The sequence below is a fragment of the Pithys albifrons genome, chromosome 1 (genome assembly GCF_047495875.1).
Source record: "Pithys albifrons albifrons isolate INPA30051 chromosome 1, PitAlb_v1, whole genome shotgun sequence".
NCBI classification, from domain to species: domain Eukaryota; kingdom Metazoa; phylum Chordata; class Aves; order Passeriformes; family Thamnophilidae; genus Pithys; species Pithys albifrons.
In genome coordinates this window covers 122554990-122582618 of record NC_092458.1, presented here as the reverse complement: position 1 = coordinate 122582618, position 27629 = coordinate 122554990, and the positions used below count along the sequence as shown (strand labels likewise).

Sequence of the window (27629 nt, the reverse complement as noted above, 5' to 3'; positions counted from 1 at the left end):
CCAGGTGGAGCCCACGGTGTGTTTTCCAAATCGAGTTTTGAGCCCTTTCCCAGCATTTTCTGTTTCTTGTTTGAATTCCATTAAAAGCACTTTCATTTTCTTTCTGAAATGTCCTACCTAAGAAGTCCTTAGCTTAGGGTCTTCTGATCATTTCCCTCTTCCCTCCACCTAAAAAGCCTCTTTAAAAATAGTCTATTATCTTTAAGCCGTGAGCTTTTCTAAGGTAGCAACGAGCTATTATGCATGTTGGTAAATTTAGGGGATTGGCCAATAAAACAGAGTAGCCCCAACTGTTTCATACTTTTCCTTCAGAAATCTGGCTGGGTTTGCTTATTGCTGTCCTGCTCTTCAGTGAAGCCCCTCTATTACTGGCACAGGTTGTCCAGAGGAGCTGTGGCTGCCCCATCCCTGGCAGTGTCCAAGGCCAGGCTGGACGAGACTCTGAGCATCCTGGGCTAGTGGAAGGTCAGGGACATGGAACTGAATTATTTTTAAGGTCCCTTCCATTCTGATTCTATTATTACACAGTTGTGCTCACAGGGCCACTGTGTAATTTTTCATTCTTTCTCTTGTGCTTAAACTGCTCTGGAAATTGCTGTCATTTTCAGAGCACCCTCACTGCTTCAGGCTCATTGAATTCAAAAACTGTAAAACTGCTCATTCCTACTCCTCTTGCTCATCTTTCCCCATTAAACTGACCTGTTTAGACAAAACAACTTGTAAGTTTGTGTGTGAAACACAAAAGAAGTTATTGCAAGAATGTGGCTTTTTTGGTAATGACAGTGCAGTGTAGACAACTAGGTGAAAGTTTACAATTCAAGTGCTCAATGTAACTTTTCAGGACAATGTGTAATTCTGATGGCCACTTAAACAGTGAACATTAACTGTTCTTCCCTTTCTGCCCCAAAACAAAGTCTTTGAAAAGAAATGGTTCATTGTTTCTTTTTTGTTTGTTTGTTTTTTCTTCTAGAGGCTTACAAGTACCATCTGCCTGTACCCTGACTCATCATTTGTTTGTCTAGGAAACTGAATAGCATTTCCCAAGCAATACAGATTGTTGTAAAGACTACAAGGATCTATGCTGCCAGTACCTACAAAATATTTGCACATTGGATTTTTATAGTTGTTAGCCAGATAAAACTGCTCTTTATGACTAAACAAGCTCTCGTGGTTTTTCAAATTCATTCTTTTCATACTCCCAGAATTGTTCTAGAGTACTATACACAGTATTTACTTTGTTTCTTTAATAGTATAACACTAACTTCAGCTTTCTGTTTTCTTACTGTATGAGGGTTTGGGGCTTTTTTAATTGTTGTGCATCTTGAACAAACTCTAGGCTGGTGGTTTATACTGATTTTTAAGTGCTGATATATTTTTTGTTTCCATTAATGAACTAATACCCACCCTTTTCCCACAATGTTCTGAAATATCAACCCACTGTGGCTGCTCATGTGTGTTGCCATCCTGGTCCACAGGTAAAGTGATACCTTTTTCTCTCTTCTCCCACTCTGGAGGACAGGAAGAAATCTGTCTCTCTGTGCAGTTTGGGCTTCAAAAGTGGATTTATTGTGAGGTTTTGTCTTTTTAGATCTGCAGCATCACCTTCCAGTGACTTGGCATCAGCCTGGTCCCTGTTGAGACACCTGGTGTTGGCAGAATGGATCAGAGAAGGACTCCAGGACATATCACAGGATGTCATCAAGCTCTGAGTGCTTTGGGATTATTGTTAAAAGAGCCCTCACTATTCCAGGTCCCTCTGGTAAATCTCCATTTGACTGAGTGGGCTTGTAGAATTGCCTGTAGGACTGCCCAGGGTTTGTGCCAATAGGGACCTGTGGGCCTAATGAGTTTGCTGACAGCTGCATTTCAAGGGAGCAGACAGCAAATACCCTGTAGGATTGTGCAAAGCTATGTAAAAATACCCAGCAGTTAACAAAAGGATTTCCCCTTCCCTCTCATTTTGCCCTTTCCCCTCCCTTGCCTTCCTCCTCTGAGAAGTTTGGGTTGCTGTGCATTAAGGGGGATGAGATCTGGGCCCATAATCTGTCAGCTGTTGCTGCTAATAGTGTGAAGACTTTCTCGGTCAGTATCTTCTAACTGAATGAAGTGCAATTAAATATATTTTCTACTTGTTCCTCTGGATTAACAAAGCATAAGAAAACCCCACAAATAAGTCCCACCTTTGTGTTGTTTAACAGGCCAGAGATCTTAGACTTACAAACTTCACAGATTTTGTAGCTTATCAGCTGAAAGTAATCAATGCTTCCTTTTTGCCCTTTGTTAAATGATCCATTTTTGTATACCTTGAGGAAGGTGATTTCAGTATATCCACAGAAGTATCTAAAAGCTGTCACCTTGTTGTAAATGTTTGCTCCTGGGTTTCATAAAAACATCCAGGGTATACCAGAAAAAAGAACCAAACCAAAACCAAAAAACCAGTAATTGTATCACAAGAAACAATTACATCCCTATTTTTCCACATTCCTCTTTATGCTACCACCACCAGGATGCTGGAATTCTACCTGAATTATGGGCAAAGGCACATGTTCCATCATGCAACTATCCAATATTTCAGGCTTTGTCCTTCCCTTTGTCGCTGTTTGACAAAGAACTGCTGGAAGTCACTGGGAATTTAGAAGGAAAGGGTTCCAAGTGCTGTGTCTCTCCCAGAGGCACCCACATTTCTCTGCAAAGCTCCAGTGGGGTACAATGGCTATTCATAAAAAACAAAGTGTTTTAAAAAGCAATTGCCTCCCCCATTTCCACAATTCCCTGGAGGTTTCTAAAACAGAATGGATTCAGGTCCCTCCCTGGGCAGAAAGGGAAAGCAGAGGCAGTGCCTCCAGCCCTTGGGAAAAGTCCCCTTTTCCATCCTACAGCACAGTGAGCACACTGAGGATGTTTCCTGCAAAGCAAAGCAAAAGGTGGAAGGAAATAAAGCTGGAAAGAGAGTTGGTGGAAAGGGAAGGGCTGGAGAGAGGGACAGAGGGGACTGGAAGGAAAGACTGCTGGACAGACAGCTGGTGCAGAGGGAAGGCTGTGGAGAGGGATGAATCCCTGGACTTCTTTTTCCTTACCATGTCAGACCCTACTGTTTGCCCACACAAAAGGCTGAGGAGTCCTCCAGAAAGATCCAGGTTCTTCCTTCAGTTCCTGCTTCAGATCCAAGGGATCTCCGAGCTCCTGAAGCAAAGAATGAGGGGGAGAGAGTGAAGGAAGCAGCCAGAGCTGCCTCCTGTGCCCCTGGATCCTCCCAGCTGGCAGGAGGATGCCCAGCAGGATGGCCTGGGTGCCTCCCAGCCTTGGGGTCCTCCCCCAGCCTCAGCAAGGTGGATCATCCTCCTCTGGCTCCCTTTCCCTTCCTTCAGGCACAAAGAGCCCCTCCCTGGCCCTGTCGATGATATTCAGGTGTAGAAAAGGAGCCAGCAGCTCCCCCGTGGGGTCCCAAAGCTGAGCTCCTCCCTCCCATCCCGCGGGAGAAGAGCTCCATGTCCTGCGACAGGGGAAGGCTGTCCGGGAGAAAGAGAAGGCAGAGGGTCCTGCTGTGCAGCTGCCCAGAAACACTCCAATTAAAGCTGCACACACAGCCCTGCTCTGTGTCAGGAGCACGGGCGGGGCTGGGCAGGAAAGGTTCTTGTCCCCCCCAGCAGAGGCTGGCACTGTGCCCCCCTTAGTTCCAAGCCTTTCTGAGTGCAAGGCAAGCAGTGCCAGAAGAAGAATGGGCAGGCCAAGTGTGACTTTCTTGTCCAGTGGTTCCCACTCCATGCTCTGGGCCAGGCAGATGCATTCAGGAGGGAATGGGAGTTGCTGTGGCCAATGCCTGGCAAGCGGCGCCATTGGCAGGCTCTGCTTCTGTGGGTGAGCAGGGCCAGGCTCAGGGCACGGCTGGAGCTGTGCCAGGGCAGGGGCAGGTGGGATCTCAGCCAAAGGCTCTTCCCCCAGAGGGTGGTGGACTCTACCCAGGCTCCCCAGGGCAGTGGGCATGGCCCCGAGGCTGCCAGAGCTGCAGGAGCCTTTGGGCAATGGGACAGGGCCAGGGGGGACTGCTGGGGAGTGCTGGGCAGGGCCTGGGTGGCACTGGCTGGTGCCTGGGGGTCCCTTCCAGCTCAGGAAATTGGGTAAAGTCACAGACACTGAGAGTTTTTATTAAATTTTTTTTAGTTTTAAAAGGGAGGGGGGTGAAGGGAGAGGGTAAAGGAGGAGAGGAGAGGAGAGGAGAGGAGAGGAGAGGAGAGGAGAGGAGAGGAGAGGAGAGGAGAGGAGAGGAGAGGAGAGGAGAGGAGAGGAGAGGAGAGGAGAGGAGAGGAGAGGAGAGGAGAGGAGAGGAGAGGAGAGGAGAGGAGAGGAGAGGAGAGGAGAGGAGAGGAGAGGAAGAGGAAGAGGAGAGGAGAGGAAGAGGAGAGGAAGAGGGAGAGGGAGAAGGAGAGGGAGAAGGAGAGGGAGAAGGAGAGCGAGAAGGAGAGGGAGAAGGAGAGGGAGAGGAGAGGAAGAGGGAGAGGGAGAGGGAGAGGGAGAGGGAGAAGGAGAGGGAGAGGGAGAGGGAGGAGAATGGAGAAGGAGAATGGAGGAGAGGGAGAGGGAAGGAGAGGGGAGGAGAGGAGATTAAATTTTCTATGCTCTAACATACTATAATATAGTATTAATAACATTATGTAGTATACTATACTACACTATACTATAATGCAATATATTAGAATAGAATATATACTATATTCTATACTATACTATTACTATCCTAAAGTGTAATGCAATATAAAATTATTTTTATTTAAATTATGTCCTTGATATGTGTATTCCTTAGTTCCTCTGTATGGCTATTTCTGAATTAATATTATTGACAGAGTAACCTATTTCCCCAATCTTAATTCACACATGAAGTCTGGAAATGACTCAGTTCTGGGCCTGCTCTGAAAGGACAGGGCAGTGCGTTTGGGATAAAGGGAAGAGTGAAAGGGAAGAGAGAAAGGAAGAGATGACTTAAAGAGGGAGAGAGACAGAAAGGGAGAGGAAAAAGAGATGCCAAGTTCTTCTTCCAATGTCCCAGTTGCAGCAGTTCAATCTGGCAAGAAAGACAAAGGAAAAGTTCTAAAAGCCACCCAGCCTTGTGAGTGAGAACTGCCCTGAGACAGGCAGCAAAAGTGAGAAGTGATTGACTTGTTGGTTGGAAGGATGTCAGTGTTGGAAGAACAGCCCTGACTCGTGTGTCTGTCTGGCTCAGCTGTTCCCTTTGGGGTTCTGAAGGCCCAATCAAACTCCCACTCCATCCCTAGGGAGGGACGTGCCCCTGCAGGGCACTGGAGGATGTGCAGCCCCAGGAAATGCCTTTCCTGGAGGAACAAGGGCCTGAGGGCACACTCTGAGTTCCACCTTCTCCCATTGTTCTCAAAGAAGGCAGAAGGGGGTGAGCACCCTCAGACCGTGCTGGGCTGATTTCTCTGCAGGTTGTGCCAGGAGCAATCAGGGAGCTCTTGTTTTACATCTTCAGACCTGATCACAGCTCAGTATTGTCTGAGTCCAAAGCTGTAGTTAAACACTATTGCAGAGATGGGACTGCCACCAAATTCCACTGTTTTCTATTGAGGGGGAGCCCTTACAACTTGTGTTATTATAAATAAGTGCTTTTCTAACAACTCTGTGCATTTAGCAACCAAATTCAACCCTCTTACCCAGGGATATTTGATGCAGCTGCTTGTGTGTCCAAGGTGGAGCACAATCTTCTTTCTCCTGGGTAGGAGATGGCTCAGGACTCAGCCAACTCCAAGGCTGGGAGAAGCACAAGACACCTTCTCAAAGCAGGATGGAAATTCTGCTTTTTCATGTGGCAAACACACGATGCTGACATTGTTACTCCAGCATTTAACTCACTGCCTTGTCTGTAGCTTTGGCTGGAATCGTTGTCAGTTTGGGGGTTAATGGGCAATGCTCATCTAAAGGAGATTGACATCATTTTTACCTGGACTTTGGATCCTCTTCACCAGGCCTGATGCTGGTGGCACAATCCTGAGAGAAAGCTGGAATTGCAATTCCTGAGTGAGGGAAGGGAGAGAAACCCCCCCAGCAGAAAGAGCTTGACATCACCAGGGGTGACCAGGGGCCCAGGAGCAGGGGTGGGGATTCCCTGGAATGTGGCATTACCTGAACTGGGCTCAGGGCTCAGGCAGCAGGACCACTTCTCGGGCAAGTGCTCGATGCCCTCCGGGAGCTTCTGCCACTCAGACAGGCGTGAGCCACGTCTGGGCTGGGGTGTCCTGGGGGGGAAACAACATCAGGCCTGGCACAGGAAAGGCTCATTCCCACGACTGAGTGAAAAACAACAACAACAACAGGAGGTGGTTGGCACTCACTGCATCTCCTCAACTGGCAGAGCCAAGGGATCTTCCTCCTCCTTCTTCCTTTTCCTGTCATTCCAGGAATCACTGAGCTTCTCTTCCAGGGCTCCCCTGGTGAGTCTACAAGGAAATGATTTGAAAAGGCCACCTGAAATAATCCAATTCTAGCACAACAAGAACCTTTATAAACTCCAGTGACAGAATAAGTGTATGACCCACTCCAGTCTCTCAGTTACCTCTTCCTGGGTGGAATGTGGTTGGTATGCACGGAATCTATTCCAGGAGGATTCCTCACAGAACAGAGGACAGAACAGACTCCAGACTTTATTGCCTGTATCTTGGAGAGCAAAGCAAGAAGATGTTCCACAATTAGTACCAAAGGTGTGTCTGACTGGAGCCACTCAAGCTCCACCTCAAGGTCAGTCCCACTCATTGAGTCATTATCAAGAAAGTGCTGGAAAAGCAGGATTCAGTAACTGCTAAGGATGCAAAGGGGAGGGTCTGGGATGTTAGGAAAGGGTCAGTGGAACTCTGGCAACACGTGCAGGGGGCAGGAGGAACAGGGAGGAACAAGCAGGGGGTACACAAGGTAAAGGTATGGAAGGAGCTGGTTGCATGTAAATCAGGGCTGGGCAGTAACCATGAGCTTTCATTCTTCCTATTTAGAGCAGAAGGGTTTATCAAGTATTTCAGAGTGGGCAACACCATTAGATAGGAAATATAAATTCAAATACCTGTATTCATTTGTGGTGTCAAAATCCTGTGAGTACTGAGTCGGGTTTAGGAAGTTGCAGTGTCAATGCAGTTCATGTCATGTCAGTCCAAATCCAGTGTCAATCCAGCTGATGGGATGTCAGTCCTTGTTGAGTGTCAGTCCGGCTGAGTCATGTCCAGGGTGCTGGGCTTGCTGGGGGTCCCTTTCCATGGACAGGGTTCCCCCCTGAAGGTGGTTTTGCCCTTCTGTCCCAATTAGTTCTCTTCTTTCAGTCATTCCTGAAACAGGTCTGAGGTTTGGGGGTCTCTGGTGCTCTTGAGCCCCTCCAGTCCACGGCCACTTCTTGGCCCCGTTCCTGCCCTTGTGCTGTGCCGTCTTGTGCTGATCTCTGGGAAGTGCACCAGGGATGTTTGTCCTGGCAAATGCTGCCCGCCCTGCCATGTCTGGGGCGGGCCTGGCCCTGGGGGAGGGCCTAATCCTCGGGTTGTCCCTCCAGGCAGGAGCGGAAGAGCCTGCCCAGAGCCCGCAGTGCCCGTCTGAGGCGGGAGGGACGTTTCTTGGGGGCAGCCACATCCCCTCTGGGGGCAGCCACATCCCCTCTGGGGGCAGCCATATCCCCTCTGGGGACAGCCACATACCCTCTGGGGGCAGCCACATCCCCTCTGGGGGCAGCCATATCCCCTCTGGGGACAGCCACATCCCCTCTGGGGGCAGCCACATCCCTTCTGGGGACAGCCATATCCCCTCTGGGGGCCTGGGGCTGCAGCTGGGGAGGGGAGGCCCAGCCTGGCACTCGTCTGCATGGTTGGTTCACACGGAGCTCAGCCCATGCCTGGCGAGGGGCGGGCACTGACAGCCTTTCCTCTCTCTCTTCTGCTTGGGGCAGCTCCAGGACACTCAGTTCTTCCCACTCGTCGTCCTCCTGCCGAAAGGGCTTGACCTCAATGGTGTGGACAGTCACATGTTGTTGCCAGTCCTGCAGTTCCAGCTCTCTGTCGCTGTCATCTTCCCACCGGGATGGCACTGAGCCTCTGTGTTCTTCCCAGTCGGAAAACTCTTGTCCCATGGAGCTGTCCTCATGGGAAAACTCTTTGCCAGGGGAGTCCTCCCAGCTGGACAGCAGGTCCTGGTAGCTACTGAAATGTCCAGGGGACTCCTCCTCCTCCTGGCTGAAGGATTCAGAGCTGGACCGTACCTGTGGGCTGCGACCTCCTTTTCCTTCTGACTGCTCTTCCTGTTTGGAGTGCTCCTTGTCGCTCAGTCCTTGGGAGCCACTCACTTCTCTCTGGGTCAGCTCTTCCTTGATGTTTCCTTCACACTCATCCTGCCGCCGAAAGGGCTTGACCTCAATGGTGTGGACGGTCACGTGTTGTTGCCAGTACTGCAGTGCCAGCTCTCTGTCCCTCTCATCTTCCCACCGGCATAGCACTGAGCCTCCGTGTTCTTCCCAGCTGGAGCTACTTCCTTCTCCTTGGGACAGCTCTTGCTTGATGTTTTCCTCCCAGTCAGACACTTCCTGGTAGCTCTTCCCTTCTCCTTGGGGCTCCTCTTCCTCAGTGTATTCTTCCCAGTCAGACAGTTTTTGGTCGGCCTTGCCTTGCCCAGGGAACAGCTCCTGCTCAGGGAGGTCTTCCCCTTGGGACACTTGTTGGCATGTGTTATTTTCTTGGGACAGCTCCTGGTCTTCCTCATCTTCCCACTGGGAAGCCTCTTGGTCAACGTGGTATGTCCAGTGTATCCCTTCCCCAGCCGGGGCCCCCTCCTGGGTCTCTTGCAGTGCCTGGACTGATTCCCCCTCTGCCTCCTTGTCTTCTTCCTGCTCACTGAGGATCTGGGTTCGCAGCTCAGGAGCCGAGGGGCTGGAGGGGGAGCAGAGGCTCTGTGGGGCAGGGACTGGGCTCTCTGGGGCAGGAACTGGGCTCTCTTCCCTTTCTTCTGAAACTGTTGTTACCACCTCTGCAGCCCTGCTCTGCTCCAGGTGTCCCTGTGCCTGCAGCTGCTGGATGGATCTCCTGAGCTCAAGCTCAGCCTGGCTCAGGATCTCAGTGCTGATGAGCCCAGCAAAGTCCAGCAGGGCCTGGACTGCCCTCTGAGGGTCCCTGTGGGGCAGAGACTGGGCTATTCTCCCCAACTACTAGAACTGTTGTTACCATCTCTGCAGCCCTGCTCTGCTCCAGCTCTCTCTGTGCCGGAAGCTGCTGGATGGATCTCCTGAGCTCACGCTCAGCCTGGCTCAGGATCTCAGTCCTGATGCGATCAGCAAAGTCCAGCAGGGCGTGGCTCCTCTCTGAGGGGCCCTGTGGGGCAGGAACTGGGCTGTCTTCCCTTTCTACTGGAACTGTTGTTACCACCTCTGCAGCCATGGTTTGCTCCAGGTGTCCCTGTGCCTGCAGCTGCTGGACGGATCTCCGGAGCTCAAGCTCAGCCTGGCTCAGGATCTCAGTGCTGATGAGCTCAGCGAAGTCCAGCAGGGCCTGGCTGCCCTCTGAGGGGCCCTGTGGGGCAGGAACTGGGCCCTGTGGGGCAGGGACTGGGCTCTGTGGGGCAAGGACTGGGCTCTCTTCCCTTTCTGATGGTACTGTTCTCACCATCTCTGCAACCCTGCTCTGCTCCACATCTCTCTCTTCCTCCAGCTCCTGCCTCACTCTCTGCACCTCAAGCAGAGCATTGCCCAGCATCTCACTGAAGATCTGACGCTCTGCCTCCATCAGGGCCGGGATGCCATCTGAGATACTCTCCAGAGTATTGACTGGGGTCTGTGGCAATTCTGGGCTAACTGTTCTCACTGACTCTGCAGTCAGGCTTTCTTCCAGCTCTCTCTCTTCCTCCTCCTGCTGGCTGGATCCCTGGAGCTCAAGCTCAGCCTGGCTCAGGATCTCACTGGACATGTGTCTTGGTTTGAGATAAGCAACTGCCAACCCCCCCAAGCACAGAGAGAAAAGCCTCCCTCCTAACACCAGGGAAAGGGAGGAAAAGAGAGGGGAAAGAAAAAAAAACACTTCAAACTGCATTTATACTAAATCTACATATATTTTTCACAGAAAGAAAGAGACAATTAGAAGAGAGTACAAATATACACTCACACAAGTCTACAACAACAAGTTCCCCACGTCAACTTCTTAACAAACACACAAATTCTACTGTCTTAACTACACATTACTTAAGAAGAAGCTTATTCTCCAGGGAGACAAACCCAAGCAGAAAGGAGAGACCCAGAACAACACATTTTACTTTCCTGAGGTACCCTGTGAGCCAGTGGTGGGCCTGGTCCTCTCCATCCCCCCTGGGACAGCATCGTGCGTCCTCTCCAGAGGAGGGCTGAGAAGCGACTGCCTTAACCACTCCCACACTGGTTCCTGCTTCCCTGGAGATGATGTCATAATGTGGTATGGAATACAAACTTACTGGCTAGAAGAGGTCAGCTGTTAGCTCAGCCCAGCTCAAGTCAGCTGACAGCTCCGGCCTAGTCCACACTTCAGAGCCCAAATCTAGGCCCACCTGGGTGAACCCATAACATTCTCCACCCCTTATTCCATACCATATTATGTCACTCATATCTTAGGTTCTCATGCTTAAACACTCTTTGCTTTTCCAGGGCTGTTTTCCACCCCTCCATAATGTGGCTAAGAGTCCATTAGGATGGGGTAGATATTTCAGATGGGAAAAAAGCAGGCCAACTCAGGTCATCTTATCTGATGGTTCATGTCTTTCAGTAGGGTTACCATCCTCTCTTCAGGAGTCTCTAGTTTCCCACTGGGGTTAAACTAGTGTTCACAGTCAGATCCACCCCTTGGCCTCATCCACCTACAGGTGGCCTGAGGCATCATAGGCCCACTGAGCCAGGAACAACCCTCCCCCAGCCAGTCCAGGGTGTGATGTTCTTCATTGGCTCGGCTCTTGGGCACATCAACACTCACACGATGGGTTTTCAATGATTCAACTCAAACGGCAGTGTCCCACTACACATCAACAGCTTATGCAGGCTTCTCTTCATGTCTTTCTCCTCGGTCACACAGAAGTACTACAGTTCACCATGTGACCCATCCCCCTTAGCAGCAGTCCTAACAGCTTTGGCAGCCTTGGAAGCAGCCCCGACAGCAGCACAAGCAAGCAGCAGAGGCAGAAGCAGCCCCAGCGGCTCGCCAGCCCTGACTCGCTTGCAGCCCTGGCTCAGCTCGCAGCCTCTCACGGCTCGCGGCCTCTCACGGCTCGCAGCCTCTCAGGGCTCACAGCCTCTCACGGCTCGTGGCCTCTCAGGGCTCGTGGCCTCTCACAGCTCACAGCCTCTCACGGCTCGCAGCCTCCCCCGGCTCGCTCGCAGCCCTGGCGGCAGCCCCGCCAGCGACAGCTCTGGCTCCTGCGGGTCGCTCAGCACTGCGGGCGCTGGTTCCGGGCGCCGCATCTGTTGGGTTCTCTGCAGGGGGTTCCGCAGCTCCTCTTTTCCTCGTTCACTGGGGTCTCACAATGGCAAGCACGCTTCACAACTGTGGATAACCTTAAGAATAGTGTTCACGGTTAAATCCACCCCTCGACTTTATCCACCTACAGGTGGCCTGAGGCACGATGGGCCCATCGAGCCAGGAACACCTCCTCCCCATGCCAGTCCAGGTGAGATGCTCCTCATCAGCTCCTGGGCACATCAGCATTCACATGATGAGTCCTCAGGGATTCAACTCAAACAGCCGTGTCTTGCCACACACGAACAGCTACATGGGCCCCTCTCTCTTTTCTGCAGTGGCTGCATTCACAGCAGGCACCAGTCGAGCTGTTTGAACTCACAAAGACAGTGAAACAGTGAAAACGAGCATTCAACAGCAAGGGAGAGTTGTTTACATTTTCTGTTCTGGATGTACTTAAACAAGGCACTTATCAATCTATGTTTCTACAACAATCCTCCCGGGAAGCCTGCCAAGATCCTGAGACACCCGCCAAGGTCCTCCGTCGCTCCCGAGTTTCCCGGCCAACGCACCAGTAACTGTCTTGGTTTGAGATAAGCAACTGCCAACCCCCCCAAGCACAGAGAGAAAAGCCTCCCTCCTAACACCAGGGAAAGGGAGGAAAAGAGAGGGGAAAGAAAAAAAAACACTTCAAACTGCATTTATACTAAATCTACATATATTTTTCACAGAAAGAAAGAGACAATTAGAAGAGAGTACAAATATACACTCACACAAGTCTACAACAACAAGTTCCCCACGTCAACTTCTTAACAAACACACAAATTCTACTGTCTTAACTACACATTACTTAAGAAGAAGCTTATTCTCCAGGGAGACAAACCCAAGCAGAAAGGAGAGACCCAGAACAACACATTTTACTTTCCTGAGGTACCCTGTGAGCCAGTGGTGGGCCTGGTCCTCTCCATCCCCCCTGGGACAGCATCGTGCGTCCTCTCCAGAGGAGGGCTGAGAAGCGACTGCCTTAACAACTCCCACACTGGTTCCTGCTTCCCTGGAGATGATGTCATAATGTGGTATGGAATACAAACTTACTGGCTAGAAGAGGTCAGCTGTTAGCTCAGCCCAGCTCAAGTCAGCTGACAGCTCCGGCCTAGTCCACACTTCAGAGCCCAAATCTAGGCCCACCTGGGTGAACCCATAACAACATGTCCTGGTTTGCGTCCAGCAGGGCCTGGCTGCCCTCTGAGCGGCCCTGTGGGACAGGAACTGGGCCCTGTGGGGCAGGGACTGGGCTGTGTGGGGCAAGGACTGGGCTCTCTTCCCTTTCTGATGGAACTGTTCTCACCATCTCTGCAGCCCTGCTCTGCTCCACATCTCTCTCTTCCTCCAGCTCCTGGCTCAGTCTCTGCACCTCAAGCAGAGCATTGCCCAGCATCTCACTGAAGATCTGACGCTCTGCCTCCATCAGGGCCGGGATGCCATCTGAGATACTCTCCAGAGTATTGACTGGGGTCTGTGGCAATTCTGGGCTAACTGTTCTCACTGACTCTGCAGTCAGGCTTTCTTCCAGCTCTCTCTCTTCCTCCTCCTGCTGGCTGGATCCCTGGAGCTCAAGCTCAGCCTGGCTCAGGATCTCACTGGACATGTCCTGGTTTGCGTCCAGCAGGGCCTGGCTGCCCTCTGAGGGGCTCTGTGGGACAGGGACCGGTGTAGTGTCCGTGGGACTCAGCGGTGCAGGAGCTGAGCTGGGCAGCTCAGGGGCTGCCTCTCCTGCCACCTCTGTGCCCACACTGCTGGGAGAGCTGGACCCCTCCTGGGGAACAGTGTGGGCGTCCTCCTCGTTCACTGGGCCCAAGGCATTGTCACAGACATTGCAGGTGACATCCTCTTTCCTCTGGGACAGCTCTGGGCCCATCTCACCTTCCCCTTGGGACAGCTCCTGGACACTGTAGTCTGTCCCTTGGCACGGCTCTGGGTTTGTCTCGCCTTCCCCTCGGGACAGCTCTTCCTCCATGCAAGACTTCCAGTCTTTCCCCTCCCCAGCCAAGGCCCCCTCCTCAGTCTCTTGCACTGCCAGCAGTGACTCCCCCTCTGTCTCCTCCTGCTGCCCACTGAGGGCTTGGCCTTGCACCTCAGGAGTCGAGGGGCTGGAGGGGGAGCAGGGGCTCTGTGGGGCAGGAACTGGGCTCTCTTCCCTTTCTGATGGAACTGTTCCCACCATCTCTGCAGCCCTGCTCTGCTCCAGCTCTCTCTGTTCCTCCAGCTCCTGGCTCAGTCTCTGCACCTCAAGCAGAGCATTGCTCTGTGGGGCAGGGACATCGCTCTCTGTCCCTGCTGATGGCTCCTGCTCTCCAAAGGCTGGAGAACCTTCTGCCTTTTCCTCCTCAGCACTGAGAGGCCCCTGGGGCTCCTTCTCCTCCTCAGCAGCTCTGGCTGGGGCAGCAGCTGCTGGCTCAGTGTCCGTGGGACTCAGCGGGGCAGGAGCTGAGCTGGGCAGCTCAGGGGCTGCCTCTCCTGCCACCTCTGTGCCCACACTGCTGGGAGAGCTGGGCCCCTCCTGGGGACAAGTCTGGGAGTCCCCAGCATTCCCAGGGTGTAAAGCTTTGTCCCAGGTGGTACAACCAACATCAGCTCCCCATCGGGACAGCTTTTTCTCCCTCACATCTCTCTCCCTTTGGGGCAGCTTCTGGGCACTGTAGTTTTGGATTGGGTCTTGGTCTCTTACATCTCTGCTCTGGGACAGCTCCTTTCCTCTTACATCTTCTTCCCATGAGGGGAGTTCCCTGGGTCTCTGAACTCTCCTCAAGGTCAGCTCTGTCCCTCTCACATCTTCCTCCAATGAGGAAAGATCCCTGGGTCTCTGAACTCTCCTCACGATCTGGTCTTGGCCTCTCAGTTCTTCTCCCCATTCGGACAGCCATTGAGGTGGCTTTTTTTCTTCCAAATGGGACAGCTCTTGGACTGTCACACTTTCTTCCCATTGGGTCACCTCTGTGTTCCTCACACCACCTTCTTCCCATTGGTGCAGCTCCTGGACTGTCACCTTTTCTTCCCGTTGGTGCAGCTCTGGTTGTCTCCTGTCATGCCACTGGGAGAGTTCCCGGACTGTCACCTTTTCTTCCCTCTGGTAGAGCTCTCGCTGTCTCCTGGCTCTCCGCTGGGAACGTTCTCGGACTGTCACTTCTTCTTCCCATTGGTAGAGCTCTTGGAGTGTCACATCTTGGCTTCTGGTGACATCGCCAGACCGGGAGAGCTCTTGATCCTTGTCGTCATTCCAGTCTTTGTCCATGTCAAGAAAGGTCCCCTCCTCAGTCAGGGACAGTGGCAGGTCTGACTCGCCCACTGCCCCCTCCCACTGCCCGCTGAGTGCCTGGTCTTCCATCCAGCTGGGCAAGGGGCTGGGGGACTTGGATTTGGGGTTCCTCTTCTGCTTCTCCATCTGCGTTGTCCTCTGCTCTAGCAGGATCCAGGGAGCTGCTTCACGCTGGCCGAGCTGCTCTCCTGGCTGGGGCACCCCCGGGCTCTGCGCTCCTTAAATAGCCCTGGGCAGGGCGGGGCTCTGGGCATCACCGTGGCCCGTGTCACAAAGGGCCCTGGAAGGCACCTGGGATGTCACAAAGGGCCACCATTTAAGCCTCCATTCTCTCTGTCTATCTCCCTTCGGGAGATCTTGCTCCCAGCACCTCCCTGCAGGACTGTGGCACACACAATTACTCCAAAACAAATAAAAGTTACATCAAAAAATAATAAATCATTATAAAATAAAAAATTATTTAAAACTAAAATACAAGAAACTAAATATTATAATAATGATAGTATGTACTCCAATATATAATATTGATAGAAATCTATACCATATATGACAACTACTTATAATATTTAAATATTCCACACGACACCCCGACCTGCGCAGGGCAGAGCCCAGAGGGTTTGGCCGGATGGCCGTGCCGGGGAGGTGTGGGCAGGGGCTTCATGGATGAGGGATGAGGGGGGTCCCTCAGGGCTGTGCCTCAGCCCCGCGGGCTCCGCAGGGTCTGCGTCGATGGCACACAGCGGGGCCAGCGCTCCCGCTGCACGTCGGCAGGGACCGGAGCTGAGCGGGGCAGGTGACACCACGGAAGGACGGGGCCATCCTGAGGCACCTGGACAAGCTGGAGAAGTGGCACCACGAGAACATCAGGAGGTGCCACAAGGCCAGGTGGCAGAACCTGCCCCTGGGTCAGGACAATCCCAGAGTCCTGGAAACATCAAGGCTGGCAGAGACCTGCAGGACCATCCAGTCCCGGCCTCACCAGCACCACCACAATCACCCCCAATCCATGTCCCCAAGGGCCACTTCCAGACCCCTCTGGGACACTTCCAGAGACAGTGACTGCCCCACCTCCCTGGGACACTCATTCCAATGCCTGACCACTCCTGCAGGGAAAAAATTGTTTCTAATCTCTGAGGTCAACCTGCCCTGGTACAGGCCATTTCCTCCCATCCTTTCCCTCGGGCCACGGCAGAACACCCCTCCCCTCAGGGTCTGTCCTGGAGCCTGGCAGAGCCACTGCCTGGCAGCACTGACCCCGTGTCTCAGCTCCCACACTGTTCTCTCCATGGCCTTCCCAGCAAAGCTCACGTGCCCTCAGGGTGAAACACGTTTTCAGGCTGTGTCATGGAGTGTTCACTGAGAGCTACATCAAACTCAGCTGCAGCTTCAGCATCTTCCTCCCTCACAGCTGTTGCCCAAATCAAAACACCTGACACTGTCTACTCCAGAAGGAAGAATTTTATTGCTTCCATCAGCCAGGCTTCCCTGGGAATCACCAACAGGCTGTGCTAGACAGTATCTCTCATGATCTTGCTGAGTTTCTGGATCTTGGACCTTGTTGACATATCCACGAATTTCCTTCAGTTCCTGCCTCAGATCCAAGGGATCTCCGAGCTCCTAAAGCAAAGAAAGAGGGGGAGAGAGCGAAGGAAGCAGCCAGAGCTGCCTCCTGCGCCCCTGGATCCTCCCAGCTGGCAGGAGGATGCCCAGCAGGATGGCCTGGGTGCCTCCCAGCCTTGGGGTCCTCCCCCAGCCTCAGCAAGGTGGATCATCCTCCTCTGGCTCCCTTTCCCTTCCTTCAGGCACAAAGAGCCCCTCCCCGGCCCTGTCGATGATATTCAGGTGTAGAAAAGGAGCCAGCAGCTCCCCCGCGGGGTCCCAAAGCTGAGCTCCTCCCTCCCATCCCGCGGGAGAAGAGCTCCGTGTCCTGCGACAGGGGAAGGCTGTCCGGGAGAAAGAGAAGGCAGAGGGTCCTGCTGTGCAGCTGCCCAGAAACACTCCAGTTAAAGCTGCACACACAGCCCTGCTCTGTGTCAGGAGCACGGGCGGGGCTGGGCAGGAAAGGTTCTTGTCCCCCCCAGCAGAGGCTGGCACTGTGCCCCCCTTAGTTCCAAGCCTTTCTGAGTGCAAGGCAAGCAGTGCCAGAAGGAGAATGGGCAGGCCAAGTGTGACTTTCTTGTCCAGTGGTTCCCACTCCATGCTCTGGGCCAGGCAGATCCGTTGAGGAGGGAATGGCAGTTGCTGTGGCCAATGCCTGGCAAGCGGCGCCATTGGCAGGCTCTGCTTCTGTGGGTGAGAGGAGAGGTTTAGAGAGGTTGAGAGAGCTTGAGAGAGGAGAGGGCAGGGGCAGAGAGGGCAGGGGAGAGGAGGGGAGGGAAGGAGGATTGAGAGGGAAATGGAGAGGAGGGGAGGGGGGAGAGGAGAGGGAGAGGGTAAGCGGGTGAGAGGGAAGGGGAGGAGATGAGAGGGGAAGGGGGAGAGGGGAGAGGGGGGGATTGGAGGGTAGGGGAGGTGTGGGGGTGAGTGTGAGTGCATCCATTATGGAAAGCTCTATGGAGTGCACCCTTACTATGCAATATTTTATAATGTAATGTAATGTGATGTAATATAATATGATATAATATATTCTATATACTATACTACTATTATACTGAAATGTTCCTAATATGTGTATTCCTTAGTTCCTCTCTATGCCTATTTCATAGTATTATAAACAGAGTAACCTATTTTCCTAATCTCAATTAATTAATACACATGAAGTGTCTAAATGACTTAGTGGATTTGGGATAAAGGGAAGGGTGAAAGGGAAGAGAGAAAGGAAGAGATGACTTTACGAGGGAGAGAGAGGGAAAGGGAGAGGAAAAAGAGATGCCAAGTTCTTCTTCCAATGTCCCAGTTGCAGCAGTTCAATCTGGCAAGAAAGACAAAGGAAAAGTTCTAAAAGCCACCCAGCATTGTGAGTGAGAACTGCCCTGAGACAGGCAGCAAAAGTGAGAAGTGATTGACTTGTTGGTTGGAAGGATGTCAGTGTTGGAAGAACAGCCCTGACTCGTGTGTCTGTCTGGCTCAGCTGTTCCCTTTGGGGTTCTGAAGGCCCAATCAAACTCCCACTCCATCCCTAGGGAGGGACGTGCCCCTGCAGGGCACTGGAGGATGTGCAGCCCCAGGAAATGCCTTTCCTGGAGGAACAAGGGCCTGAGGGCACACTCTGAGTTCCACCTTCTCCCATTGTTCTCAAAGAAGGCAGAAGGGGGTGAGCACCCTCAGACCGTGCTGGGCTGATTTCTCTGCAGGTTGTGCCAGGAGCAATCAGGGAGCTCTTGTTTTACATCTTCAGACCTGATCACAGCTCAGTATTGTCTGAGTCCAAAGCTGTAGTTAAACACTATTGCAGAGATGGGACTGCCACCAAATTCCACTGTTTTCTATTGAGGGGGAGCCCTTACAACTTGTGTTATTATAAATAAGTGCTTTTCTAACAACTCTGTGCATTTAGCAACCAAATTCAACCCTCTTACCCAGGGATATTTGATGCAGCTGCTTGTGTGTCCAAGGTGGAGCACAATCTTCTTTCTCCTGGGTAGGAGATGGCTCAGGACTCAGCCAACTCCAAGGCTGGGAGAAGCACAAGACACCTTCTCAAAGCAGGATGGAAATTCTGCTTTTTCATGTGGCAAACACACGATGCTGACATTGTTACTCCAGCATTTAACTCACTGCCTTGTCTGTAGCTTTGGCTGGAATCGTTGTCAGTTTGGGGGTTAATGGGCAATGCTCATCTAAAGGAGATTGACATCATTTTTACCTGGACTTTGGATCCTCTTCACCAGGCCTGATGCTGGTGGCACAATCCTGAGGGAAAGCTGGAATTGCAATTCCTGAGTGAGGGAAGGGAGAGAAACCCCCCCAGCAGAAAGAGCTTGACATCACCAGGGGTGACCAGGGGCCCAGGAGCAGGGGTGGGGATTCCCTGGAATGTGGCATTACCTGAACTGGGCTCAGGGCTCAGGCAGCAGGACCACTTCTCGGGCAAGTGCTCGATGCCCTCCGGGAGCTTCTGCCACTCAGACAGGCGTGAGCCACGTCTGGGCTGGGGTGTCCTGGGGGGGAAACAACATCAGGCCTGGCACAGGAAAGGCTCATTCCCACGACTGAGTGAAAAACAACAACAACAACAGGAGGTGGTTGGCACTCACTGCATCTCCTCAACTGGCAGAGCCAAGGGATCTTCCTCCTCCTTCTTCCTTTTCCTGTCATTCCAGGAATCACTGAGCTTCTCTTCCAGGGCTCCCCTGGTGAGTCTACAAGGAAATGATTTGAAAAGGCCACCTGAAATAATCCAATTCTAGCACAACAAGAACCTTTATAAACTCCAGTGACAGAATAAGTGTATGACCCACTCCAATCTCTCAGTTACCTCTTCCTGGGTGGAATGTGGTTGGTATGCACGGAATCTATTCCAGGAGGATTCCTCACAGAACAGAGGACAGAACAGACTCCAGACTTTATTGCCTGTATCTTGGAGAGCAAAGCAAGAAGATGTTCCACAATTAGTACCAAAGGTGTGTCTGACTGGAGCCACTCAAGCTCCACCTCAAGGTCAGTCCCACTCATTGAGTCATTATCAAGAAAGTGCTGGAAAAGCAGGATTCAGTAACTGCTAAGGATGCAAAGGGGAGGGTCTGGGATGTTAGGAAAGGGTCAGTGGAACTCTGGCAACACGTGCAGGGGGCAGGAGGAACAGGGAGGAACAAGCAGGGGGTACACAAGGTAAAGGTATGGAAGGAGCTGGTTGCATGTAAATCAGGGCTGGGCAGTAACCATGAGCTTTCATTCTTCCTATTTAGAGCAGAAGGGTTTATCAAGTATTTCAGAGTGGGCAACACCATTAGATAGGAAATATAAATTCAAATACCTGTATTCATTTGTGGTGTCAAAATCCTGTGAGTACTGAGTCGGGTTTAGGAAGTTGCAGTGTCAATGCAGTTCATGTCATGTCAGTCCAAATCCAGTGTCAATCCAGCTGATGGGATGTCAGTCCTTGTTGAGTGTCAGTCCGGCTGAGTCATGTCCAGGGTGCTGGGCTTGCTGGGGGTCCCTTTCCATGGACAGGGTTCCCCCCTGAAGGTGGTTTTGCCCTTCTGTCCCAATTAGTTCTCTTCTTTCAGTCATTCCTGAAACAGGTCTGAGGTTTGGGGGTCTCTGGTGCTCTTGAGCCCCTCCAGTCCACGGCCACTTCTTGGCCCTGTTCCTGCCCTTGTGCTGTGCCGTCTTGTGCTGATCTCTGGGAAGTGCACCAGGGATGTTTGTCCTGGCAAATGCTGCCCGCCCTGCCATGTCTGGGGCGGGCCTGGCCCTGGGGGAGGGCCTAATCCTCGGGTTGTCCCTCCAGGCAGGAGCGGAAGAGCCTGCCCAGAGCCCGCAGTGCCCGCCTGAGGCGGGAGGGACGTTTCTTGGGGGCAGCCACATCCCCTCTGGGGGCAGCCATATCCCCTCTGGGGACAGCCACATCCCCTCTGGGGGCAGCCATATCCCCTCTGGGGACAGCCATATCCCCTCTGGGGACAGCCACATCCCCTCTGGGGGCAGCCACATCCCCTCTGGGGGCAGCCATATCCCCTCTGGGGACAGCCACATACCCTCTGGGGGCAGCCACATCCCCTCTGGGGGCAGCCATATCCCCTCTGGGGACAGCCACATCCCCTCTGGGGGCAGCCACATCCCTTCTGGGGACAGCCATATCCCCTCTGGGGGCCTGGGGCTGCAGCTGGGGAGGGGAGGCCCAGCCTGGCACTCGTCTGCATGGTTGGTTCACACGGAGCTCAGCCCATGCCTGGCGAGGGGCGGGCACTGACAGCCTTTCCTCTCTCTCTTCTGCTTGGGGCAGCTCCAGGACACTCAGTTCTTCCCACTCGTCGTCCTCCTGCCGAAAGGGCTTGACCTCAATGGTGTGGACAGTCACATGTTGTTGCCAGTCCTGCAGTTCCAGCTCTCTGTCGCTGTCATCTTCCCACCGGGATGGCACTGAGCCTCTGTGTTCTTCCCAGTCGGAAAACTCTTGTCCCATGGAGCTGTCCTCATGGGAAAACTCTTTGCCAGGGGAGTCCTCCCAGCTGGACAGCAGGTCCTGGTAGCTACTGAAATGTCCAGGGGACTCCTCCTCCTCCTGGCTGAAGGATTCAGAGCTGGACCGTACCTGTGGGCTGCGACCTCCTTTTCCTTCTGACTGCTCTTCCTGTTTGGAGTGCTCCTTGTCGCTCAGTCCTTGGGAGCCACTCACTTCTCTCTGGGTCAGCTCTTCCTTGATGTTTCCTTCACACTCATCCTGCCGCCGAAAGGGCTTGACCTCAATGGTGTGGACGGTCACGTGTTGTTGCCAGTACTGCAGTGCCAGCTCTCTGTCCCTCTCATCTTCCCACCAGCATAGCACTGAGCCTCCGTGTTCTTCCCAGCTGGAGCTACTTCCTTCTCCTTGGGACAGCTCTTGCTTGATGTTTTCCTCCCAGTCAGACACTTCCTGGTAGCTCTTCCCTTCTCCTTGGGGCTCCTCTTCCTCAGTGTATTCTTCCCAGTCAGACAGTTTTTGGTCGGCCTTGCCTTGCCCAGGGAACAGCTCCTGCTCAGGGAGGTCTTCCCCTTGGGACACTTGTTGGCATGTGTTATTTTCTTGGGACAGCTCCTGGTCTTCCTCATCTTCCCACTGGGAAGCCTCTTGGTCAACGTGGTATGTCCAGTGTATCCCTTCCCCAGCCGGGGCCCCCTCCTGGGTCTCTTGCAGTGCCTGGACTGATTCCCCCTCTGCCTCCTTGTCTTCTTCCTGCTCACTGAGGATCTGGGTTCGCACCTCAGGAGCCGAGGGGCTGGAGGGGGAGCAGAGGCTCTGTGGGGCAGGGACTGGGCTCTCTGGGGCAGGAACTGGGCTCTCTTCCCTTTCTTCTGAAACTGTTGTTACCACCTCTGCAGCCCTGCTCTGCTCCAGGTGTCCCTGTGCCTGCAGCTGCTGGATGGATCTCCTGAGCTCAAGCTCAGCCTGGCTCAGGATCTCAGTGCTGATGAGCCCAGCAAAGTCCAGCAGGGCCTGGACTGCCCTCTGAGGGTCCCTGTGGGGCAGAGACTGGGCTATTCTCCCCAACTACTAGAACTGTTGTTACCATCTCTGCAGCCCTGCTCTGCTCCAGCTCTCTCTGTGCCGGAAGCTGCTGGATGGATCTCCTGAGCTCACGCTCAGCCTGGCTCAGGATCTCAGTCCTGATGCGATCAGCAAAGTCCAGCAGGGCGTGGCTCCTCTCTGAGGGGCCCTGTGGGGCAGGAACTGGGCTCTCTTCCCTTTCTACTGGAACTGTTGTTACCACCTCTGCAGCCATGGTTTGCTCCAGGTGTCCCTGTGCCTGCAGCTGCTGGACGGATCTCCGGAGCTCAAGCTCAGCCTGGCTCAGGATCTCAGTGCTGATGAGCCCAGCAAAGTCCAGCAGGGCTTGGTTTCCCACTGAGGGTTCCTGTGGGGCAGGGACTGGGCTCTCCTCCCCAACTACTAGAACTGTTGTTACCATCTCTGCAGCCCTGCTCTGCTCCAGCTCTCTCTGTGCCGGAAGCTGCTGGATGGATCTCCTGAGCTCACGCTCAGCCTGGCTCAGGATCTCAGTCCTGATGCGATCAGCAAAGTCCAGCAGGGCGTGGCTCCTCTCTGAGGGGCCCTGTGGGGCAGGAACTGGGCTCTCTTCCCTTTCTACTGGAACTGTTGTTACCACCTCTGCAGCCATGGTTTGCTCCAGGTGTCCCTGTGCCTGCAGCTGCTGGACGGATCTCCGGAGCTCAAGCTCAGCCTGGCTCAGGATCTCACTGGACATGTGTCTTGGTTTGAGATAAGCAACTGCCAACCCCCCCAAGCACAGAGAGAAAAGCCTCCCTCCTAACACCAGGGAAAGGGAGGAAAAGAGAGGGGAAAGAAAAAAAAACACTTCAAACTGCATTTATACTAAATCTACATATATTTTTCACAGAAAGAAAGAGACAATTAGAAGAGAGTACAAATATACACTCACACAAGTCTACAACAACAAGTTCCCCACGTCAACTTCTTAACAAACACACAAATTCTACTGTCTTAACTACACATTACTTAAGAAGAAGCTTATTCTCCAGGGAGACAAACCCAAGCAGAAAGGAGAGACCCAGAACAACACATTTTACTTTCCTGAGGTACCCTGTGAGCCAGTGGTGGGCCTGGTCCTCTCCATCCCCCCTGGGACAGCATCGTGCGTCCTCTCCAGAGGAGGGCTGAGAAGCGACTGCCTTAACCACTCCCACACTGGTTCCTGCTTCCCTGGAGATGATGTCATAATGTGGTATGGAATACAAACTTACTGGCTAGAAGAGGTCAGCTGTTAGCTCAGCCCAGCTCAAGTCAGCTGACAGCTCCGGCCTAGTCCACACTTCAGAGCCCAAATCTAGGCCCACCTGGGTGAACCCATAACATTCTCCACCCCTTATTCCATACCATATTATGTCACTCATATCTTAGGTTCTCATGCTTAAACACTCTTTGCTTTTCCAGGGCTGTTTTCCACCCCTCCATAATGTGGCTAAGAGTCCATTAGGATGGGGTAGATATTTCAGATGGGAAAAAAGCAGGCCAACTCAGGTCATCTTATCTGATGGTTCATGTCTTTCAGTAGGGTTACCATCCTCTCTTCAGGAGTCTCTAGTTTCCCACTGGGGTTAAACTAGTGTTCACAGTCAGATCCACCCCTTGGCCTCATCCCCCTACAGGTGGCCTGAGGCATCATAGGCCCACTGAGCCAGGAACAACCCTCCCCCAGCCAGTCCAGGGTGTGATGTTCTTCATTGGCTCGGCTCTTGGGCACATCAACACTCACACGATGGGTTTTCAATGATTCAACTCAAACGGCAGTGTCCCACTACACATCAACAGCTTATGCAGGCTTCTCTTCATGTCTTTCTCCTCGGTCACACAGAAGTACTACAGTTCACCATGTGACCCATCCCCCTTAGCAGCAGTCCTAACAGCTTTGGCAGCCTTGGAAGCAGCCCCAACAGCAGCACAAGCAAGCAGCAGAGGCAGAAGCAGCCCCGGCGGCTCGCCAGCCCTGACTCGCTTGCAGCCCTGGCTCAGCTCGCAGCCTCTCACGGCTCGCGGCCTCTCATGGCTCGCAGCCTCTCAGGGCTCACAGCCTCTCACGGCTCGTGGCCTCTCATGGCTCGTGGCCTCTCACAGCTCACAGCCTCTCATGGCTCGCAGCCTCCCCCGGCTCGCTCGCAGCCCTGGCGGCAGCCCCGCCAGCGACAGCTCTGGCTCCTGCGGGTCGCTCAGCACTGCGGGCGCTGGTTCCGGGCGCCGCATCTGTTGGGTTCTCTGCAGGGGGTTCCGCAGCTCCTCTTTTCCTCGTTCACTGGGGTCTCACAATGGCAAGCACGCTTCACAACTGTGGATAACCTTAAGAATAGTGTTCACGGTTAAATCCACCCCTCGACTTTATCCACCTACAGGTGGCCTGAGGCACGATGGGCCCATCGAGCCAGGAACACCTCCTCCCCATGCCAGTCCAGGTGAGATGCTCCTCATCAGCTCCTGGGCACATCAGCATTCACATGATGAGTCCTCAGGGATTCAACTCAAACAGCCGTGTCTTGCCACACACGAACAGCTACATGGGCCCCTCTCTCTTTTCTGCAGTGGCTGCATTCACAGCAGGCACCAGTCGAGCTGTTTGAACTCACAAAGACAGTGAAACAGTGAAAACGAGCATTCAACAGCAAGGGAGAGTTGTTTACATTTTCTGTTCTGGATGTACTTAAACAAGGCACTTATCAATCTATGTTTCTACAACAATCCTCCCGGGAAGCCTGCCAAGATCCTGGGACACCCGCCAAGGTCCTCCGTCGCTCCCGAGTTTCCCGGCCAACGCACCAGTAACTGTCTTGGTTTGAGATAAGCAACTGCCAACCCCCCCAAGCACAGAGAGAAAAGCCTCCCTCCTAACACCAGGGAAAGGGAGGAAAAGAGAGGGGAAAGAAAAAAAAACACTTCAAACTGCATTTATACTAAATCTACATATATTTTTCACAGAAAGAAAGAGACAATTAGAAGAGAGTACAAATATACACTCACACAAGTCTACAACAACAAGTTCCCCACGTCAACTTCTTAACAAACACACAAATTCTACTGTCTTAACTACACATTACTTAAGAAGAAGCTTATTCTCCAGGGAGACAAACCCAAGCAGAAAGGAGAGACCCAGAACAACACATTTTACTTTCCTGAGGTACCCTGTGAGCCAGTGGTGGGCCTGGTCCTCTCCATCCCCCCTGGGACAGCATCGTGCGTCCTCTCCAGAGGAGGGCTGAGAAGCGACTGCCTTAACCACTCCCACACTGGTTCCTGCTTCCCTGGAGATGATGTCATAATGTGGTATGGAATACAAACTTACTGGCTAGAAGAGGTCAGCTGTTAGCTCAGCCCAGCTCAAGTCAGCTGACAGCTCCGGCCTAGTCCACACTTCAGAGCCCAAATCTAGGCCCACCTGGGTGAACCCATAACAACATGTCCTGGTTTGCGTCCAGCAGGGCCTGGCTGCCCTCTGAGCGGCCCTGTGGGACAGGAACTGGGCCCTGTGGGGCAGGGACTGGGCTGTGTGGGGCAAGGACTGGGCTCTCTTCCCTTTCTGATGGAACTGTTCTCACCATCTCTGCAACCCTGCTCTGCTCCACATCTCTCTCTTCCTCCAGCTCCTGGCTCACTCTCTGCACCTCAAGCAGAGCATTGCCCAGCATCTCACTGAAGATCTGACGCTCTGCCTCCATCAGGGCCGGGATGCCATCTGAGATACTCTCCAGAGTATTGACTGGGGTCTGTGGCAATTCTGGGCTAACTGTTCTCACTGACTCTGCAGTCAGGCTTTCTTCCAGCTCTCTCTCTTCCTCCTCCTGCTGGCTGGATCCCTGGAGCTCAAGCTCAGCCTGGCTCAGGATCTCACTGGACATGTCCTGGTTTGCGTCCAGCAGGGCCTGGCTGCCCTCTGAGGGGCTCTGTGGGACAGGGACCGGTGTAGTGTCCGTGGGACTCAGCGGTGCAGGAGCTGAGCTGGGCAGCTCAGGGGCTGCCTCTCCTGCCACCTCTGTGCCCACACTGCTGGGAGAGCTGGACCCCTCCTGGGGAACAGTGTGGGCGTCCTCCTCGTTCACTGGGCCCAAGGCATTGTCACAGACATTGCAGGTGACATCCTCTTTCCTCTGGGACAGCTCTGGGCCCATCTCACCTTCCCCTTGGGACAGCTCCTGGACACTGTAGTCTGTCCCTTGGCACGGCTCTGGGTTTGTCTCGCCTTCCCCTCGGGACAGCTCTTCCTCCATGCAAGACTTCCAGTCTTTCCCCTCCCCAGCCAAGGCCCCCTCCTCAGTCTCTTGCACTGCCAGCAGTGACTCCCCCTCTGTCTCCTCCTGCTGCCCACTGAGGGCTTGGCCTTGCACCTCAGGAGTCGAGGGGCTGGAGGGGGAGCAGGGGCTCTGTGGGGCAGGAACTGGGCTCTCTTCCCTTTCTGATGGAACTGTTCCCACCATCTCTGCAGCCCTGCTCTGCTCCAGCTCTCTCTGTTCCTCCAGCTCCTGGCTCAGTCTCTGCACCTCAAGCAGAGCATTGCTCTGTGGGGCAGGGACATCGCTCTCTGTCCCTGCTGATGGCTCCTGCTCTCCAAAGGCTGGAGAACCTTCTGCCTTTTCCTCCTCAGCACTGAGAGGCCCCTGGGGCTCCTTCTCCTCCTCAGCAGCTCTGGCTGGGGCAGCAGCTGCTGGCTCAGTGTCCGTGGGACTCAGCGGAGCAGGAGCTGAGCTGGGCAGCTCAGGGGCTGCCTCTCCTGCCACCTCTGTGCCCACACTGCTGGGAGAGCTGGGCCCCTCCTGGGGACAAGTCTGGGAGTCCCCAGCATTCCCAGGGTGTAAAGCTTTGTCCCAGGTGGTACAACCAACATCAGCTCCCCATCGGGACAGCTTTTTCTCCCTCACATCTCTCTCCCTTTGGGGCAGCTTCTGGGCACTGTAGTTTTGGATTGGGTCTTGGTCTCTTACATCTCTGCTCTGGGACAGCTCCTTTCCTCTTACATCTTCTTCCCATGAGGGGAGTTCCCTGGGTCTCTGAACTCTCCTCAAGGTCAGCTCTGTCCCTCTCACATCTTCCTCCAATGAGGAAAGATCCCTGGGTCTCTGAACTCTCCTCACGATCTGGTCTTGGCCTCTCAGTTCTTCTCCCCATTCGGACAGCCATTGAGGTGGCTTTTTTTCTTCCAAATGGGACAGCTCTTGGACTGTCACACTTTCTTCCCATTGGGTCACCTCTGTGTACCTCACACCACCTTCTTCCCATTGGTGCAGCTCCTGGACTGTCACCTTTTCTTCCCGTTGGTGCAGCTCTGGTTGTCTCCTGTCATGCCACTGGGAGAGTTCCCGGACTGTCACCTTTTCTTCCCTCTGGTAGAGCTCTCGCTGTCTCCTGGCTCTCCGCTGGGAACGTTCTCGGACTGTCACTTCTTCTTCCCATTGGTAGAGCTCTTGGAGTGTCACATCTTGGCTTCTGGTGACATCGCCAGACCGGGAGAGCTCTTGATCCTTGTCGTCATTCCAGTCTTTGTCCATGTCAAGAAAGGTCCCCTCCTCAGTCAGGGACAGTGGCAGGTCTGACTCGCCCACTGCCCCCTCCCACTGCCCGCTGAGTGCCTGGTCTTCCATCCAGCTGGGCAAGGGGCTGGGGGACTTGGATTTGGGGTTCCTCTTCTGCTTCTCCATCTGCGTTGTCCTCTGCTCTAGCAGGATCCAGGGAGCTGCTTCACGCTGGCCGAGCTGCTCTCCTGGCTGGGGCA

At 53.4% G+C, this 27629-nt stretch overlaps 2 protein-coding genes across 2 annotated transcripts; both read right to left on the bottom strand.

The window, feature by feature from the left end:
* Positions 1–7516: 7516 nt before the first annotated feature.
* LOC139678322 (trichohyalin-like) lies at positions 7517–14883 on the bottom strand. Its single transcript, XM_071569052.1, has 5 exons — positions 12790–14883; positions 9633–9890; positions 9195–9539; positions 7899–8923; positions 7517–7664 (listed from the first exon to the last, which is right to left on the bottom strand). Exons 1-5 carry the CDS (start codon positions 14881–14883, stop codon positions 7517–7519), a joined length of 3870 nt encoding a protein of 1289 aa, XP_071425153.1.
* A 571-nt stretch (positions 14884–15454) lies between these two features.
* LOC139678318 (trichohyalin-like) lies at positions 15455–27555 on the bottom strand. Its single transcript, XM_071569037.1, has 6 exons — positions 25462–27555; positions 25302–25368; positions 21909–22627; positions 20591–21637; positions 16258–16374; positions 15455–15595 (listed from the first exon to the last, which is right to left on the bottom strand). Exons 1-6 carry the CDS (start codon positions 27553–27555, stop codon positions 15455–15457), a joined length of 4185 nt encoding a protein of 1394 aa, XP_071425138.1.
* Between the last annotated feature and the right edge of the window lie 74 nt (positions 27556–27629).